Source organism: Megalobrama amblycephala, linkage group LG18 (genome assembly GCF_018812025.1).
Source record: "Megalobrama amblycephala isolate DHTTF-2021 linkage group LG18, ASM1881202v1, whole genome shotgun sequence".
NCBI classification, from domain to species: Eukaryota; Metazoa; Chordata; class Actinopteri; order Cypriniformes; family Xenocyprididae; genus Megalobrama; species Megalobrama amblycephala.
Window position 1 is genome coordinate 30,059,858 of NC_063061.1, and position 20,908 is coordinate 30,080,765.

The 20,908-nt window shown below is 37.7% G+C and overlaps 1 protein-coding gene across 3 annotated transcripts in view; it reads right to left on the reverse strand.

The window, feature by feature from the left end:
* Positions 1-6,403: 6,403 nt before the first annotated feature.
* whrna (whirlin a) overlaps positions 6,404-20,908 on the reverse strand; it is a 62,864-nt gene continuing 48,359 nt past the window's right edge. The window contains exons 7-11 of one of the 3 annotated variants that reach the window (XM_048167030.1): positions 20,834-20,905; positions 17,931-18,444; positions 14,171-14,334; positions 13,402-13,524; positions 6,404-8,088 (exon numbers count right to left, since the gene is read on the reverse strand). In XM_048167030.1, coding sequence (XP_048022987.1) covers positions 7,906-8,088; positions 13,402-13,524; positions 14,171-14,334; positions 17,931-18,444; positions 20,834-20,905 — 1,056 coding nt within the window. In that variant the 3' untranslated portion in view covers positions 6,404-7,905. The remainder of the gene's footprint in view (positions 8,089-13,401; positions 13,525-14,170; positions 14,335-17,930; positions 18,445-20,833; positions 20,906-20,908) is intronic. The other 2 variants (XM_048167032.1, XM_048167031.1) reach the window with 2 other exon arrangements.

Sequence of the window (20,908 nt, forward strand, 5' to 3'; positions counted from 1 at the left end):
GGTATCCAAGAATTTAAAAAAAAAAAAAAAAAAAAAAAATCACAATTTTAACATGTTCAATCAATTACATTCATTGTAGTAAAATATCTTTAATTATTATTAACACATTTTAATGTCCAAACCATAATATTTAGCTGTTTATCTTGTTCACAAACCTGCTACTACATGATTTTCCTGCCGTATTCTTTAACAATTTGACATCCAAGTACTGTCATTCAATTTTATACATTTTTATAAATATGTTGAGTTGACTGTATTCGTCCAGCTCAACCTTCAACCCTGTTACACATGTTAATATAATTTTATTAATAACATTTTGTTCCAAACTAGCATGACAGTTTAATTTTAGAGTAAATCTGCAATGCATTTAATAATTCTGGTGTATTTTTTTTTTCATTTTTTTAATAAAGAAAAAATAATTCTTTTATTTTAATATTTTCATTTTTATTTTAGTAATTTTATTATGTGCTTTTGTCATGTTTATTAGCTTTAATTTGCCTTAATTTCTGTTTAAGTTTTAGTAAATTTAGTATTTCAAATAAGTTAGTTCACATAACATTTAAAAGTTTTTAAGATTTTCATCTAATATTTTATTATATTTCAATTACTCCAAACTTAGTTACTGATAATTACATTGAACTGTACTTTTGTTAAAGGATTAGTTCACTTTCAAATGAAAATGATCCCAAGTTTTACTCACTCTCAAGCCATCCTAGGTGTATATGACTTTCTTCTTTCTGATGAACACAATCTGAGTTATATATTAATACCCTGACGCATCCAAGCTTTACAATGGCAGTGAACGGGACCAATGAGTATGAAGCTGAAGAAAATCCATCCATCCGTTATGAAAGTACTCCACACGGCTCCGAGGGGTTAATAAAGGCCTTCTGAAGCGAAGCGATGTGTTTGTGTAAGAAAAATATCCATATTAAACAAGTTCTAAAGTAAAATTTCTAGCTTCCACCAGACCGGCTTCTAGGGCTGGACGATTATGGCCTAAAATCAAAACCTCGATTAATTGAACATTTTACCTCGATTACGATTAATGAACGATTATTTTATTTCTGATTTTTGTTTTTGTTTTTTTTTGCCCTCATAGTTCACTGACAAGGTTTGTACTGTAAATAGCCTATGATTGATTATTAAGGTGGGATATTTTTTTTCCTGTTGAAAGAGTGATCTGACATCATAGCTCACTATCAGCAGTTATTTTATCTATGGTTTGTAACATTTCTTACAGGTTTCTGCTCGTTGTAAATCAGATAAAGATAAATTAGCACAGTACCAGTAGTGATTGCGTGTGTGAATTAGTCATACCGTCTCTATTAATTGTGAAGCTGTGGGTTGTAAATAGTTCCTTCAAAAGTAGAAAAAATAGATGCTATAACTTTTGAGTTTCTAAGCTATTTTAGTGATAAATCACAGCCTAGGACAGCGCTGACAACAAGTTTCTGCGTTCCTCTGTGTGCGCGCGATCTTCACGTTTTGCGCAGCTGTTTGCAGGAGTGTTCGTGCCACATGCAGCTGCGCGAGCGCGGTAGCTCAATATAATAATACACAACCGATCGTCTAATCGCTCGAATGTCCAAACCATAAAACAAATACAACTGACAAAGTTTAGTCAAGACGCAAGGCTCACCGCTCGCGCGCCATCACTATGTGTTGAACCGGCGTTCACCTCCGTGTTTTGCTTTTATGCCACTGACTGGACTGGGCGGAGTCACGTGGCTACACACGCACTTATGTTTTTAAGGGGGAAGTATTAAAAGGATAAAAAACCGAAATAACCGATATGGGAAAATTACGTCGGTTAGAGGTTCTGAATTTCGGTTTCGATTACTTTTCGATTAATCGTCCAGCCCTACCGGCTTCTGTATTTAACTTAGGATGAAAGTGTAACTGATGCAACGTCAGTTAGGCTTTTTTCGTAAGTTGAATATGGAAGGTGTAGGATGTAGCATAAGCATTTTGAACTGCGAGAGGCATTACACTTTCTTCCCAAGTTGAATACGGAAGGTGATCTGGCGGAAGCCAGAGTACGTTTATGATGGATGGAAGCTTTCTTGAGCTTCATACTCGTTAGTCCCATTCACTGCCATTGTAAAGCCTGCAATGCTCAGGATATTTATTAATATAACTCTGATTGTGTTCATCAGAAAGAAGAAAGTCATATATACCTAAGATGGCTTGAGGGTGAGTAAATCTTGGGGTAATTTTCATTTTAAAGTGAACTAGTCCTTTAACAAGGTTACAAAAACTGTGAACCTCATTGAAAATGAACAAAAAAATAAAAAAGCTATAAAGTTGGCAATCAACAAATAAGCATAATTTAATGTTTTAAGACATTGAGGCTGAATCCTGAACATGCGATCTTGAGTATGCAAATCTGTTTGGGAAGCAGTGTTGGGAGTAACACATTACAAGTATCGTGAGTTGTGTAATCAGATTACTTTTTTCAAGCAACTAGTACATTTACAACAAAATATCTGAGTTACTTTTTCAAATAAGAAACACAAGTTACTTTGTTTGCCCATTTATTGACTGACACCTCTCCTGTCCCCATGTTGAGAAAAATCGGGAGTGCAGAGGTGTTGTGTGCGCAGTGTGAACATGATGCTTATTCTAGACTAGTTTTAGTAGACATTTACTCATTCACTTCTCCTGCTGTAGCAGCACGGCTGAAAGGCTTGTTTGTTTGAGCTGCACCCTCTACTGTAGAGGTGTGAATTTGCATTTTCTTCCGCCTGAGGCTTATTCATTTCACTTTTGGTGTGAAAGGGCCTTTACATTTGCCAAAAATAGAAAATTGTTTGTTTTTTGTCAAACAAACAAACAGACAGCCTATCCCAGATGAGGAAAAAGTAACACAAAAGTAACGTAATGCAGTACTTTGCATAAAAAGTAACTAAGTAGCGCAATTAGTTACTTTTTTAGGGAGTAACGCAATATTGTAATGCATTACTTTTAAAAGTAACTTTCCCCAACACTGCTTGTGAGTATGTTTATATGTATCTGAAGGTCGGTACGGTCAGACATGCTCTGTTCTTTGATCTGTGTTCCCATCCACCAATAAAAAAACCCAGCAGCTCCACACATGAACTACACAGGACTGATCTCCATATGAAGAGCTGCATCGGTGAGATGAGATGCTGCTGCAAAGACCCCTCCCCCCCTCCTTAGATACCTTTCATTCTGATACCTTTGTGCATTGAGGACTTTGCCATGAACGTTCTCCGTGGGATGAGCACTGAAGCAATACTTTGACAAAAGAGTACATGTCATTCCTAATGCTGTCAGACAGGTGTGTGCTGAACTTTTTCCAAGGAAGAAGATTTCACTGGATAAATGCTTTACTGCATTCAGATGACTTATTCAAGTGCACATATACCCAACTGTGGGAAGTAAAAAAGATGAGGATAAAACAAATATCCATCAGGTTTGTTAGATGACTTGCCTGCATGTTTTTCCTCTGAGCACCTCAGGTACATAAAGGAAAAGATTTCAAGATCATCATTCATTTCTTACAAATAATTTACTTAAAATATATAGATATACCATATATACACTGTTCAAATGTCTGAGTCTAACAAGCAACACACTGTGTAAGGGTTTGGAGAGGAGTGAAAATGGTGGCGCATGTGATCTAGGTGGGCTGTCATATTAGAGAAGGTGGGCAGGTGGGAATGAGCAGTCCTGTGCTTGCACTAGTCAATATTTCAAAGCTTCAAGTAGATCACACACACACACACACACACACACACACACACACACACTCATCGGCTCTGTGGAACTGTTTCACACACTGCCTCAGCATTCAAAGCCAGACGCTCACACACACATTACAATAACACCATTTCTCAATTTCCTCTCCCACTCGTTCCCTCTTATATAACTTGACTGACACATTGTTGCTTTGTGTCGCCACCTCTTCCCTGTCTGAACTTTTTTTTCTCTTCTTTTTCTAAATGCATCAATCAGATCCCTCGCGGAAGATCTAAACTTTTCATTAGTTTCAATGGCTGCTTGTCTCTGATTGCAATGTCAAGTTTCTGCTTTGCCTCTCATAACTGGATAAAGGGTCTCCTCATTTTCTCGCTCCATCTAAATAAATCTGAAAGGATTTTTCATTCTGAGACTCCTCACAATGCTGGCATGTTGTCAAAGTTTCTTCCCAAAACCTAGTGAGCTGCCTTGCTGTCTTGTGGGCTATATAGGAAGCATCCTAGCTGTAACTTAAAGGGATAGTTCATCCAAAAATGAAAGTTCTCTTTCATCATTTACTCACCCTTAAGTTGTTCCAAACCTGCATGGGTTTCTTTTTTCTGCTGAACAAAATTTTTTTTGAAGAATGTGTGTAACCAAACAGTTGATGGTCACTATTGACTTCCATAGTATTTTTCCCCCTCAATACTATGGAAGTCAATGGGGTCCATCAACTGTCTTTTACCTATATTTTTGGGTGCACTATCCTTTTAAATGATTTGGAGTTATCTAAGTAGGCACAAACTCCAATAGCATGTACAGACTGAATAGGAGACTCGATTTGCAATTAATTTAAATAGTTTGGCATTAGTATGCTGCTAGGCTGAATATTTTTAAGCAATACTGAACCATAGATTTTTAAATATTTTTTTTTTTTTAAATATTCAAATATCCAATATTTTTCTTGCTTTGTACATCTCATATTCTGAGATTGCCTTCTAAGTGAAGGATAGAAATCAGAGCTCAACAGTAAGTTTTTTGTCCTGCTGTCCAGGTCAGGCCAGTAGTTTCGATTTCTACTTTCCCTGCTAATGTTTTTACTGGTCCCAACACAAAAAATGTATATTTGTTTTAAATATATATTTTATATTTACTTTTATAATTAATTTATACAAAGTTTACATGTAATATTTAAATAAATAAATATTAAAATATATTTATAATAAATATAATTTATTATAAAATTACATTTTCATCATACACTAATTATTATTATTTATTTATTTTTATTTTTTACAAAAAATTGGCAATAATAGCTAGAAATTATACAGTTAATATAATTATATAATATAATTATAATACAGGAAATGCCAAGACAACCATAAATTCAAATACAATTTTATTGGAAAATAATGATATACACTACTATTCAAAAGTTTGGGGTCAGTAAGATTTTTGTTTTTGAAAGAAATAATACTAAAATAGATCAGAAGCGACAATAAACATCTTTGAATTTTCTATTCATCAAAGCATCCTGGAAAAAAATGGTTTCAATAAAAATATTAAGCAGCACAACTGTTTTCAACATTGAGAACAATAATAAATGTTTCTTAAAGGCACAGTATGTTTTTTTTTTCGCCGCTAGGGGTCGCTAATCTCTTCAAAATAGTCGTAGATTGATGACGCAGTGAATGAGTGTGGAATCATGAAACTTGTCATTCCGATGGATCTAATAATGTTTATGGATGAGTGAATGCATTCATGTTTTTAACATAACTGTGGTAAAGCAGGGCGTGGCCGAGAATCACGGGCGCAATTGCTAATGAGAGACAGATATCAGTGCCACACGCGAGTCCCAGGGGATATAAAGGAACGAGTATATTTCATTCTACGAACTACTTGCAAAGCTGAAATATTTCTCATACAGGTCAGTTTATTTGACCAATTTGAAAATTGTGAGGTAACGCAGCGCTATTTCACTTGGTTTCACGTTACACTATCATACTGAACTGCATTTGAATGCGTTTAAAGTTGTAATGTTATTCTGAGTATTAGCTTGTTGGCTGTATGAGACTAACAGTAAGTTAGATCAATATTAGAATATCATACTGATGATATTCTAACATTTCATCATGTTGAGCCATATAACATTGATTTGTCTTATGTACATTTGCTTACCTCGTCTAGCGGCGTCTCTGTCAAGTCAAAGTTGTCGCAAAGCTCTCACCATTTCGGAAACACCACACCAATATTGATCCTCGTTTTATTTCTCCTTTTGTCCCAAAGTTTGCTTGCCATGGTCCATAATGTTTGAACGAAACAACGTCTGTTGCCATGGTTACTATCAAAGTCCCTTTAAGACAAGCCATTTCACTCGGCGGCCATCTTTGAAATGCCTCTCGGGCATCCAAGTGCAGCTCCTATCCCTTTGAATGGGGAAACATCAAATTCTATATAGCTGTTTGCCAAGCTTTCGATTAAATTTCATATTTAAAATCACCAATGAAATCTGACAACAACTGTCTCATAAATTTTGCTTCTAAACGCTCGAATCATGACAAAAAACGGTATTTTTCAGGCTGGATCAACCTAATGCGCATGCGCAGTCCTAAATGCGCGTCTCTTGTGCCTCATTTCGAAGGCGCGCGTCTGACTGTTTCTATAGAAACCGGAGCTTCTAACGGCCGCTGCAGTGACGCGATGACTTTCCCAATCGGCGATTTGCTCTTATTTAGAAGGCGGAACTTATTCCGCCATATTGCGCGTTTCACTTTCTCCCATTCATAATAATACGAGTGACGCATCTTGTGTTATTGTTATTATGCAGTACAAGGAAACAAGGGATAACGCAGATATTACGTCATTGACAAGTGACAAGGGAGGGACGGGCACTATTTAAATTGTGAATTTCTCTGAATTTACAAATTTTTGGAGACATTTAGGATATTGTAAGTACACAGCTGAACGAAATAGATAACTGTGCAAGTGGTTTTTGGATATTTTAATATAAAAATCTTTCATATTGTGCCTTTAAGCAGCAAATCGACATATTAGAATGATTTCTGTAGGATCATGTGACACTGAACACTGGGGTAATGGTGCTGAAAATACAGCTTTGCCATGACAGGAATAAATTAAATTTTAAATTGTAATAATATTTCACAATATTAAATTTTTACTCTATCTTTGATCAACTAAAAGGAGCCTTAATGAGCATAAGAGACTTATTTGAAAAACATTAAACTTATGATGCCAAATTTTTTAATGGAATGGGACAGTGAGCAGTCCTTATTGTTGAGCCCTGATGCACATGTTGCTGCCTTAAAATCTGTCTGAAACAAGCTCTTCTCTTCACATCAGAAGTGCCTATGCTGTCTTAAAATGCTGTCTACGTAGGCAGCTCACTATAGGTATTTGAACACAGTAGCTGTCTCTGAGGACTCCAGCATTTCTGTCCTAATGACTGATTGCCATGGTTTAGTAATTACTGCATGACGCAAAAAAAACCTGCAAAACAGCACAAACAATAATCAAACATTGAAACCAGCTGACTAGTTAAAAAAAAGCAGATGACAGATGTTTCAGCAGTTCTGCTCACAGCAAATTGTAGTGAGAAGCACATTACTTTGAATTTCTATAGGGTTAGTCACTATTTACTAGAATCAGTAGTTATGTCCACCTCTTAAACTTTACATATTTGTTTTAAACACATTTTATCCATTTGCACATATTTCTTATAAAATAGCTATGACTTTAAAAAAACAACGATGATTTCCATGACACGTTCACACAGACTCTCACACCAGAACATGACGGTATCGTGTATCAAAAACACTACACAGATCCAAGCTTGATGAAGAGTCTCTTGCCATATTGCGGTCAGGTGACCAAATTTCATTATAGAAACTCAAAGAATAAGCCAACTGAAAAGATGGTCTCATCATCTAAAACAAACCGGCCAGAACTGACTGAACTTTTGCTCTATCCTGGCATTTTCTTGCTGGAAAGGTCAACATGGGGTTGGTCCACACAGGATGGCCTTTCAAACAGTGACTGGTTTCAAAACATCACAGGAGAGGATGAGCTGAAGTGTACCATGTAACAGGATTCTGGGGGTTAATCATGGCAAGAAATGTTGCGGTATATCCAAGTGCTCTTTTATTCCATCTCCGCAGTCAGCATCGTGGGACTCGAACGGTCCTATAGAGCCACGTTGAACTCTGTGATCAAGAAGTCAATGTAGTCCTTCTCTTTGGTTTTAAAGGCCTCCGCAATGAGACGTGCAGCTTCCCGATGTTCCTTTCCTCTGAGAGACACTCCATTAACCTCTAAGATTACCTGACCCACCTTTAGCTGTCCACAGTTATGAGCCGAACCACCTCTCTGTGGGAAAGAGAATGAGAGATAGTTTGAGAAACTTCCATTTAACGCAATGTGACAGACTGGCTGCGTTTACAGAAGCAAAAGTCAGTTGTCAGATCTAAATACTGTTACAGTCACACACAGTTTGGTGTGGTTGGTATTTAGATTAGATCTGGCTCGGGATAGAAAGACTGAATTTAGGTTGAATATATGCCATTTGTTTGTGCATTTCAACTGGGAAATCAAAGAAGGGTGTAATCAGCGGACTTGAAAATTAAAATTCTATATCAATTTATCACTAAGTGATCCCAGGTGGAGAACTGATTGATAATTTACTGAAAACCCAGTTTTAACCATTAAAGAGATTTGGGACATTGTTTAACTCTGAAATTAACTTGTAAACAAAGTAAACAATTCTGAAAAGGCTGAAGGGGATATTGATCATGTTCCATAAATTCTGCTCTCTGGCTTGAGGGAATTATGACAGAAATATATAACTAATGTACAATAATGTACATTTTAAAGTAAAGTAATAACACTAAATATAATAATACAGTTTATTAAATCCTGATTTTTTTTTTAAGGAACACTATCACACAATTTTCATCCATTTCATCCGTTTTAATTTAAATGGGTCATGAACTGTGTTGTTTTATAATGTTTCCTGGGGTGCACTTATAAAGTTAGTATGCTTCTTACATCAAAAATTGTCATAATTTGGAAATAAAAGGCATTTTTCCTACCCTGATTTTAATCCTCTTATTTGAACGCTCTGTTTTAAGGGGCGTGTCTGCTGTGAGACCTCAGTGTAAACGCCCACTGCTGTGATTGGCTGACATCTTTGCATATGAAATAACTAAGTATTACACTCTCTCGCTGTTTGATTGACAGCTCCAGTGACTGTAAAGGGAGCGTTCTTTGATCACTTTCTATATATAATTTAATCACTATTTAAGTAACAGATTATTTTCATTCTACTAAGAGAAACAACGTGAAGTTGACCGTTTAGTCACTGGTTTGATTTACTGACACATAGACAAAGAACATATGACTGTACATGAATCATTACATTTCAGATCAGGCATTAGAATTAACACAGTTACTGACATGTTGTTGCATTACTGTCGAGTCCGTAACATAAAAGTCTGTTTGCAAAGCCTGCGCTGAAATGCGACTGATTTACCAAAGAATCTACCGTGAAATTTACCGAATACAAATAAATAATGCCCAACTGAGACATTCACATTGTTGAAAATAAATAACCATATTCCTAGCATTAGGATCCTTTGAAAGGTAATGTTATTTTTGTCCTGTGTCGCTCTTCTCTCTTCTCACTATCACGCCAGTGGGCGGGGCTAATGTTGCAATGATGAAGTAGGCGTTGATTTCTTCTGTGGATGTGGCGTTTCACCTATCTATAGGCGCATTCCAAGATCAGTCGTTCACTGGGCCTGGTGTCTATGAAAGCTTTTACTGGACTAACAAGGAAGTTTTCAGTTCTGAAACTTACAGGATATTCTTATAGTATGATGACATCTTATCTATCAAAAACTCAAGGAAAAGTTGATTTCTCAAATCATGAATAATTTAAACTCTAAAATTCTGTTGTGCAACACTTTGTTTGCCAAAAAAATGAAAGTCGTTCAAATTTAATTTGATTACATTGAAAAGAATAATGAAATTCTTATGTTTTTTATGCATTTACGTATTTGATAATAAATTTGTATTAAATCATTAACCACAAAAAAAGAAAAATGAAAACAGACAACACAGAATTAAAAAAAAAAACACTTCTTAGAACATTATTACTTTTGCTGTTAAAATTATAATAAATTATTAGTTTTGTTACACAATTGATCAGACATTCTTTTCGATTATTAAAATATAATTAAACCATTAAGAATTCACAAAAATTAAAATGCAGAATTTTCGTAAAAAAAAAAAAAAAAAAAAGTAACGTGGGAAAATTGGGACCTAAAATCCCAATTTTACCCTTTTAATCCTTATGAAACTACTGATCATGAGTCAGCCTGCTTCAGAGTGTGACATCACTTACGCAACAGGAAGTAGTAAACTAATGGAGGCTAAAATGCAAGAGTCACCCACTTATATCTCACCAGCACCCTGTCTTCTTTCATTCAATGCCTGATATTGATCGAAACAAAAGAGCACCACATTATCTAATCCACAGCCGCTTTTGTTGTTGGATTTTCATTATGACGCTGATGAACCGCCTGCCGCCTGGTAATTAAAACCCACTCATGCCTATCCATTTCTCTCCTCCCCAGACACACTTTCTACGTCTCACGATCGCTTTCAATTACTTCCTTTCTTTCGAACTCACTTTCACTAGCTCTTATATATATATTTTTTTCTCAGTCTCTCCTGTTCTCCTGCCCATACTCTTCATCTCTCAATCTTTTATTAAGAAGGTGCTGATTTGCTGCTAAATCAACTGTAATCAGTGGCACTGTTATTTCACATTCGTCTCTCACAGCCGAAGCCCATTCCTTAAAACACACATTATTTCCTCTCCAGCATGGGTGGACACAGAAACACAGAGATCAATTTACATATCATCAACTCGGTCTACATATTGCACGCATTCCCACAAGCCTGTTCAACAGAGTGCTTGAGATTTTTAGTAAAAGAAATGACACAATCAAGAATAACCTGCTGCCACAATGGCGTCAAACACCAACACCTGCTTACAACTGGAGGTCTATACCATGTACTGCTGTGCTTCTGTGCTCATTATTTAATTCAGAGGCTGTCAGCCCTCTTATGGACCTTCATATGACTGACGGCAGTGATCTCAAGATTGGGACTTATTTTTTGCCTGTCATTGTCTAAGGCTCCGTACCGGCTTCAGACCTGAGGGTTTTGAAATTGTAAAATCAACTGTAAAACCTGGCAGCCGCCCAATATGAAGAACCACAGGGTACTATTGTGATTCATACTCAGATTTAGTATTGAAAATGTGTGGCGCTTACCATGTCGCTAGGATGTTCGTTAAGATGCTATCCTGTTGCTAAGGGAAATTTAAAGGTTGCTATTTGGTTGTTCTCGGTGGCTGCTTACTAACCCCATTCAAAAAAGCCCAACAACAAGATTCTACGATATTCTGGTCCCTAGATATTCTTGCTCACATTTATCATCCAGGTGACAATCAAATGAAAAGTAATAGAACGTCTCTTCTCAAGCTTCACAATTTGAAGTGTCGTTCATGTGTGTAGCACAAACGGTGCGAGATTAGGTAAGTAATTTAGGTATTTGATTGCATTTTAGGTAAATGCAATCATTTTTAGAAGATTTATTTCTAAACAAATCAATAAGATCTTAAAATCATGTTTACTCACATATGAGTAGCCTAATAGCCGTTTTATTTTGCATGCAGTGGGCCATCTCATGGGAGCTATCATGTTGAGATTACATGACCAGTTGAATGCTACTTACTTTACCCCAGTAACCCCTTGTATTATTGGACACATGTGCTCATGGAACAAACTAAACATAGCTTAATTTTTTTTTTAATGCCACCGTACATTTCTGCATCCATGTCACTAGGTGTATAAATCCAAGATGAAACAAAAAGAATAAACAGCAAAAAATTATGTTTTTAAAATAGGTCTCTTCTGCTCACCAAGGCTGCATTTATTTGATTCAAAATAACAGAAATATTGTGAAATATTTTTACAATTTAAAATAACTTTTTTATTTGAATATATAGTAAAAATGTAATTTATTCCTGTGTTAGCAAAGCTGAATTTCTTTAGCTTGTCAGTGTCACGTGATCCTTCAGAAATCATTTTAATATGCCGATTTGCTGATCAAGAAACATTTATTAATTTTATCAATGTGGAAAATAGGTGCGTAAAAATTTTTTTCAGGATTCTTTGATGAATAGAAAGTTCAAAAGAACAGCATTCATCTGAAATAGGAAGCTTTTGTAACATTATAAAAGTCTTTACTGTCACTTTTGATCAACTTAATGCATCCTTGCTGAATAAAAGTATTAATTTCTTCAATAGGTTGTTTGCACATGACGTCATTGCTGTAGCACGAAATGCAGCTGGAGGGCAGGAAGTGATTTTTCTATGAAGAAATTGCTATCACAAACTCAAAATTCTTATGTTTTGCGTCATTTATGGTTCCTCAAAATTGGTCAAACCAAGAAACCACAAGAAGCTTTTAGCGTTTACAAAACTTTTATTGTTTTTTTAACTTTAAAAGTTGTCACCTTTTATAGCGTTTTGCGTCTGCTGATACTGAAATGAATATGAATACCTGCTTACCTTTTTTGTTTTTGACTTAGTTAAATATTCACATTCTTCATGGTATCCTTTGCAGGGAAGAGAAGCTATTTTATCCCATTGTATGTCATTTGGAGTTTTATTTTAATGTTGTCTTTGTAAATATCAACTTTCCCATATGGCCACTAAGGAGAATCGGAGGGTCACATTCAACGGACAGACACCGACACTGTATTTTTTTGTATTTATATCAACAAATGACAACCAAAATCAAACCTATAGAAGCTTGTGAACAGTTTTGAAGTGGCTACGTGCAACTTATTCTCACTCACAAGCCGAGTGAAATTAATACTCGCAAATGTAATGTTAATTATTAAACCAAACAAAATACAAAACTTTAAAAAATACTCAGCTAGGTGATTATTTTATTGAGTGATAAGCAGTGGGTAATCAGATTTGCTATACGGCGTCTTCCTGTCACCTCCTCAAACTGCTTCCCTTGGTGTTTTTACACATAGAAAAGGCAAAAATTGTATTACACCATCCAGTTTTTTCCCTGAACTATGATGAGTTCTTATTGCAATTCTCGATTCAGCATGAATGACCTATAATGGCGACATTTTTCACAATCACGACAGAAAATCAAAATACTGCCCTAAACTCACTAGCAGAAAGGCAGCACGATATAAACAAATCAGACTAGAGCTGAACACGGCATGACGGCAGCTTCACATTCTCTATATCCAACGCCTCGATGGCAGGCAAGCTCCTCTTCTTAGCATAAGGACCACGTCCAACATATGTTGAGATTTTCTGTTTATACCATCCTAAACCAGCACAGTATGGACTTTTCTCAATCTCGTCCATTTTACTTTTCACTTCCTGCCCTCCATCTGAATTTCGTTCATCAGAGTCATGTGATTGCAAACAAGCTATTTCTTTCAAAAAAAACATTTGTATACATTTGCAGTTCTTTCTGCTGTCAGAGGTGAGGGGGCTTGTGATCTTAGCGACCTCAAGCACTATATTATTTCATATAATATAACCCTGTATATAATAGAACACTATATGGGCCACTCACTTGTATGGTAACGATGCGTGGGAGGGGCTGACGTGTGTTTGCCCCGCCTTCTATTGCAATGCCCAGAGTGCTGGCGCTTTTAGCCACCCTCACTAGAGAGGAGGTCGGCTCCAACAGACCCGGCTGCAAGGTAGATTTAGAGATGGATTAGAGACAGGACGGGAAAGATTGGGAGAGAGAAGGAGAGAGAGAAGAGAGACAGGAAAGTAGCAAATCAAAGAGAGGGAGAGAGAATGAAAGAGAACAGAGATAGGAAGCAAAGACACATTTGGCTTTGATGATAGACATTGCTTTGTGTCTGGCAGCCTAAAATAAGGCCACAGAAAGTGGCTTATGCCCAACCATAATGTCCTCAGATAGCACTATTATTTCAATCTATGAGAACAACAACACAGCTCATGCGTATAAGACAGCCGAGAAGCTTATAGCTAAAGGACGGCCAAAAAGAAGACGGACGTGTCTTGACTCAGCACACTGAGATTGGTTTTTCAGAGAGCTGTTAAGATCAGTGGTATGAGATGAGATGAAGTGGATGAGTCACAAAGAAAGAACAGAAAAACTAAAGAAAATGTATGTACCAAAAAAAGAAAAGTGAAAATTAATTGTTAAAAGTCAAGCACACTCAGTCACAGGGAGGGGGAGGAAACAGATTTACGTGACTGCACTCCTCTGTCATCACTCTTTCACTCTCATTCACACTTTTAATACCATCCCTCTGTCACTGTCATTAACTCTCTCACATCCATCTCTCTCTCTCTCTCGGTCTCACCGGTTTGGCAGATGTTTCTCCTCCTCCGTGCCCATCCCGTGGGACTCTGGTGCGGGCGGGACGTGGGCTGCTATCCTTACTGAGACGTCCTGATTCAGCAATATCCACACCGCTGTCCTCGCTGAGGGTCTGTCCGCTGTCTGAGAGCTGGGATAATGTCCCTCCTGCAAGATGACAGAGATGGTTTAGATGCAGTTAGAATCGAGCTACAGTGGGTTTTTGTGTAGTCGAGTTGCAGTCTCCATCTGTTTGTCCAAAAATGCATGACAACAAGTAATGGAATATTTTAAGGATTATTACAGACATGCGCATCACCTCTGTCTTTTGGAGCATGTGCCCAGTGCCAAGGCCTGATTAACTTATACATCCTGGATGAAGTTGAGTTACAATCGCATTATCTAGGTCTGTTAGTCCAACACTGCAGTAACCAGACTTAAGTATGAATACACTACACTTTTTGGCCCGATTTGCATTTTGGATTTGAGTTGACAGATTTCACGTAGCATATGATATGAGCACATGATTCCATCCAGTTGAAGGACATCAAACATGTTTAATATTTTGAGCTTATTTTAAACACATATGCTCTGAAATCGCATACTGTCTGAATAGGTACTACATTTGAATTTTAATTGGGGGCCAAGCACCGAAGGTGCGTAGGCACCTATTGTATCCGTTGGCGTTCCGTACGCTTATTATTATTCTTCTTCTTCCGCTCTTGAAGTCTATGGCAGCCCATAGAACCGTATTTTAAAAAGTTGTGAAATTTGGCACACAGTTAGAGGACAGTCTGAACTGTGTCCAATGCTAATTTAGAGTCTCTAACTCAATCCCTCTAGCGCCACCAGCTGTCCAAATTTGCGCTCATGTTTATGTTAATAACTTTTGAACCCTAAGGGCTAGAAACAAAATTCTTTTTTCCTCTGATTCATTGGGTCAAGACGAATCGATTGCACCCTATGACGTCATTTTCCGTCATGAAAAATTTTCCGCCATTTTGAATTTTCTGAAAAACCTACTTTTTCGAACTCCTCCTAGGCCGTTACTCCGATTTTCAGGAAGATTGAACCAGATCATCTTCAGACAATGCTGACAAAAAGTTATGGAATTCAAGTTGATTGCTCAAACCGTTTTCGAAAAACACACGAACGAATTGTACGTAGCGCTTGCGATAATAGAAGTAAGGCTGTATCTCTGCAACACTTTATCATATTCAGACCAAACTTGGTACATGTCATCACAAGCATGACTTGAGGCACCATGCAGTGTTTTGGCGCAGCGCCACCTACTGGTGCGGAGATATGAAAAATGGCTATTTTTGCTTATAACTTCTTATGGGTTTGTCCAAAAACCATAAATTTGGTCTCGTTGGATTCGGGGAATCATGCCGAGTCGAATGATATCCAATTGTCCTACTTCGGCCATTTTGGCCGTCGGCCATTTTGAAATTTGTGCTAAAATGCTGTATTTTACGAACGCATAAGCGTATCGTTACGAAACTCAGTATGGGTCATCAGCACCAATGTCCTGAAGGAGCCTGAGAAGTTTCGGACCAGCGCCACCTTGTGGTCAAAAGTTATAACAAAATTTACAAAAATGCTAATAACTTTTGTCTATATTAACCGATTGTAATGAAATTGGTCTCAGTAGATTCCGTGGGTCATGCTGAGAACAATGATATTAAATTTGCCATAGTTAGCTGAACTTCCTGTCCGCTGTATTGTTTTTCTTTAAAAAGCTACTTTTTCGAACTCCTCCTAGACCGTTGTTCCGATTTTCACCAAATTTGAACCGAATCATCTTCAGACCATGCCGACAAAAAGTTATGGATTTCACGTCAATACGTCAAATCATTTTCGTACACCGGAGCAACGAATTTGAGGCATGATGCAAAAACGACTCTTGAAGCTGTATCTCTTCAGTGCTTTGACATATTGACACCAAACTTTGCAAGTGTCATTGTCACCTCACTCTGACCATACCAAAACAATTTGGACACAGCGCCACCTATTGGTCGAAAGTGATGAACCAGTAAATCCTCATTTTTTATCATTTTTCAGCTATTTTGCATAAAATGATCTTAATAGGTCTTTAATTGCTCACTGTTGCAGTTGGTCTGATGCTCACAGCCATGTTGGCTGGCTTATTGTGCCGTTTTTGTGCTTGGCCCCGTAACTGCTGCTTGCAGCTATATTTTTCTTTGCGACTGTTAAAAAAAGTATGTTCTATATAATATGAATATGGGTTGTATACATGAAATTCAGACGTACTACATCCACCACCATGTTGTCACGTGACCTACCAGCATCAGTTGCGTCGCTCCATTTCCATTCATAAATCATCTCCTCATAGTAAAGTGTCCACTGAATGCGCACTTCAGAATCTTGGCGGAAGTAGCAGGTTCCCTGGGGACTTTTCGCCTACTGTTTTACCAATACTTCGTATTCGGACATACTACTCTTTTGGTGTAGTTTTTTTGCATACTATGTAGTCGGGAAGTTTCCAATTTCGGACGTAGCGATAATAGTATTATTTGTCATGCATGGCCTAACAATGAAGCACATGATTTCTGCATTAGTTCACTGTGTTAGGTAAACTCCACTTTGTAAACTTCATTTAAAAAGTCAGCAAGTAGAAGATGTAACTTAGTGTAATCTGTTCAAATTTTAAAAGTGTAGTGTATTCCAGCCATTATATGATTTCAGTTGGACTAAAGCGCTACATGACATTTTAAAACAAGACTAAAAGGGTTAGTTCACCCAATAATGAAAATTCTGTCATTCTGTTATTAATTCTCATGTTGTTCCAAACCTGTAAGACCATAGTTCATCTTTGGAACACAAATTAGGATATTTGATGAAATCCGAGAGCTCTCTGACCCCTCCATAGACAACAATTTAATTACCACTTTCAAGGATGGCTTATTATTGGCCAGCTCCTGCATCAGCATCACACACATGCGTCATGCTGCTCATGTGAACAGCTTTGGCCAATGCTCTTCTGCTGTTCTAAAGCAGAACCAGGAAGCACTGAACTGTCTATACAACGTAAACAGCATAGGAGAATGACGGGGAAGAGAAGAAATTGTTAAATAAAGTTGTTATTTTTGTTTTGTTTTTGCACACAAAATGTGTTCTCGTCGCTTCATAACATTACGGTTGAACCACTGTAGTCACGAGGACTATTTTAACAATTTCTTTACTACCTTTCTAGGTCTTGAAAGTAGTAATTAAATTGCTGTCTATGAACCTGTTGGATTTCATCAAAAATATCTTAATTTGTGTTCCAAAGATGAACGAATGTCTTACGGGTGTGGAACGACATGAGGGTGAGTAATGACAGAATTCTTATTTTTAATTTGCATGAAATTGTTTCCTCTCCCACAACTGCATGCACATGGATGATCGCCCCTTTATTCAGGACAGCACAACATAAAAAACAAGCAGATTCTGCAAGGTGTATTTACTTGTATGACTGCAGCTGTAGTAGTTCTCCCAAAAAATCATACATTATTTTTTTATTTTTCCAAACCCATATTTTGGTTATTTATTATATTTTATAACACATAAGGAAAGTGAGTAAATGGTTAATTTTATTATCTGGCTGAACTGATCTTTTTTTCCCTTTTGAACATTGAGGATAATTACTTTTTAGCCATTAAATGAGTGTAAATTTAAACTGAATAGAAATCGACAGCTGGTTAATGATATATTAAATATTCGCAGCTGTCTCACAATACATCACATCTGGCCAGTCTCACCTCGTGCCTGTGGCAGCGGCCGCACCTCGTTCACATCAGGTTCTGCGTTGGGCCTGTGCACCTCCACCATGACAAAATGCTGATTGGATGCTGGGGATGAAGGGGCGGGCTTATCTGGACAGGGGGGCAGAGGAGGAGGCGGCCCAGGTGGTGCAGGTACATTAGGGGCGGGCGGAGGATTCGGAGATGAGGATTGGACTGCAGGTTTCACCTTACTAGGAGACTGGACCCGGGGGAACGGTCCGATAGGGTGCTGACTCACGATTGAGAGCTGAGGCGCTGGGACGTCTATCTTGAGGGTGTCAGGAGGAGATGTGTGAGGTTTGGGTGGTTTTGGGTGCTTGGGTTCTTTGGTATGGGAACGAGAAGGGGCGGTGAAGTACAAGCCTGATTGGGAAGAGCTGGAAGAGGGACGTTTACTAAGTGTGGATTTTCGATTGGGACGGTGCTGAAGCCCTGGGGGAGGAGGAGGTTTAAAGGAAGGAGGGGAATCTGAGGTGGAATGAACCTCATCCTAGGATGAAAGAGGAGAGCGTTAGTGATGCTATATTTCAGGTTACATTTCAAAGGAGATCAATACATTCTGTATTCAATAACACAATCATCACAACTTATAATGCACCACATTCGCATACACCATACACACATACATATAAAACATACGACAGTTACCCACAAATCATTGCTTTGGAGGACAAGAACAATTTCTCTCAGAACAATCAGTTCATTCAGACCAGGAGGCAAACAAAAAACAAAACCAAAAAAACAAAAAAAAACAGGAAATGAACAAACTAAGGCTGAACAGGGTGAGCAGAAGCCAGATGAATGAGGTGTCAGTGCCATCAGAAAGTAATCAAACCAAAATGTGAGTTGTCTGCGTGGGTTTTTATCTGGGCCTGAACGTTCTTCGGAAAACGTTACTTTCACAAGCTCCTGACTTGTTGGCGTCTGCGCCTGATAGTAAACTGATGAAGCACCTGCACAGTTCTAACAGAAGACTCTCTGAGAAGGACCCCAATCTTCCTCTGCCATCTCTCTTACAACGAGCAGCCATCAGTGACAGTGTCATCATCTCTTCTATTTCTCTCTTTCACTCTTTCCTTCAAACAACCATCAGCTGTCTGAGTAGCCAAGCCTTTAGAACCGTTTGAGATAGGGCTAGGCGGCATGACAGTATAAAATGTGTCAACCAGTAGAGATTGTGCTATACTGTGGCACTGTAGATATATTCTTATCAATCTACAGGATTGCTTAATGTTTGTTATCTTCACAGTGACAACAAACATGGAGTAATGTGAAAATAAAGATTAGGATCTTAGGGTTGTATTCATAAAGGTTTTTCTCTAATACAAATTGGCCACAATTAATGGCACCCTTTTATTCAATACTTTTTGCAGAGATAACAGCTCTGAGTTTTCTCATATAATGTCTTATGAGTTTTTGGAGGAATATGGAGAACACCTGACAAGAGATCTGAGATCATTCTTCCATAAAGAATCTCTCCAGATCCTTCAGATTCAGTTGGTGCTTCTCCTATTCAGTTTAGCCCACTCAGTTTATACAGGGTTCAGGTCAGGGGACTGGAAGCTTCATTTTGTGCTCAGTGAGCCGTTTTTGTGTTGATTTTGATGTTTGTTTTGGATTATTGTCCTGATGGAAGATCCAACTATCCCATTATCAGATTTCTAGCAGAGGCTGCCAAGTATTATTTTATCTGCTGGTATTTGATATAGAATCCATAATGCCATGTATGTCCAGGACCTCCGGCAGAAAATTAGGCCCACAACATCCAGCAGTATATTTAACTGTGGGCATGGGGTACTATTTTACCCCTGTGTGCACCAGACCCATCTGGTGGGTATGCTGCCAAAAAGCACTTTTTTTAGTTCTGGCAATAGAACCAGTTCCTTTTGAAGTTCCAGTAGTGTCCGATAACTGAATATGCTGGAGTTTGTTTTGCTTGAAACCCTACCAAACAACTTGTGATGATGTAGGTGCTGTTTAATTTTTTTTTAACTCATTCTGACACCATAACTCAATTATTTTTCCGCATTCCTCTAGCTTTGATCTTTGAACAGTCTTTGACCACTCAAACTATCCTCCTCACAGCGCATTAAGACAAAATAGAAACGTGTCCTCTTCCATGTAGATTCATAATTTTCAAAGCTTCAGCTATTTTCTCACAGCCACTTTCTATTTTGTGAAGATCAACAATCTTTTGCTGCACATCAGAACTATAATCTTTGGTTTTACCTGTTGTGATGGATGATTGAGGGAATTTGGCCTTTGTTTTTTCTCATATTTATGCTATTGTCAAACAGGACGTCATAGACAGGAAGTCTGGATAATTTCATGTTCCTAGTCACCGTGATGTGCTAAAAGCTGTAATTATGAAGGGGAATATACTTCAGAGATATTTTACTTTTAAGAATTTATAGAAGAACCAATAATTGTGGCCAACGCATATTAGAGAAGAACATTTATTTCATAATGTGATTCCCCCCACATTCATCAGTTTTACTTCAAAGAAAGGTTAGATTTTTGAGATTTTTTTAAAAAAAAACTAAAGATCAAAAGGATAAACAGATTTATTTTCACAGCCTTCTTTGATCATATTTACCAAGGGTGCCAATAATTCTGACCACTTAAATTACTCTACTGTGACTATGATATAAAATGTTGGTCATACCACCCACTCCTATGTTGACAGTTTTAATAACTGAGTTTCATATGAAATCCATCATCACACTGGTCAAAATCTGCCCCTGGTAATTTTCAAGGTGTTCAATGCCAGTTCTCAATAACGTCCTCCATTCTGCACCTCACCGGACTCTAACACTCTCCTTTTTCTCTCTGTTCTCCCTCTTTTATCTTTCCTGTTCTCCTCAAACTGAAGGGCTTACCAGAGAGATGTCTGGCAGGGCATTGCTACGCTCGAGAGACTGTTCCCCGTTGTTCTCTGCCACACCGTCGTTCTG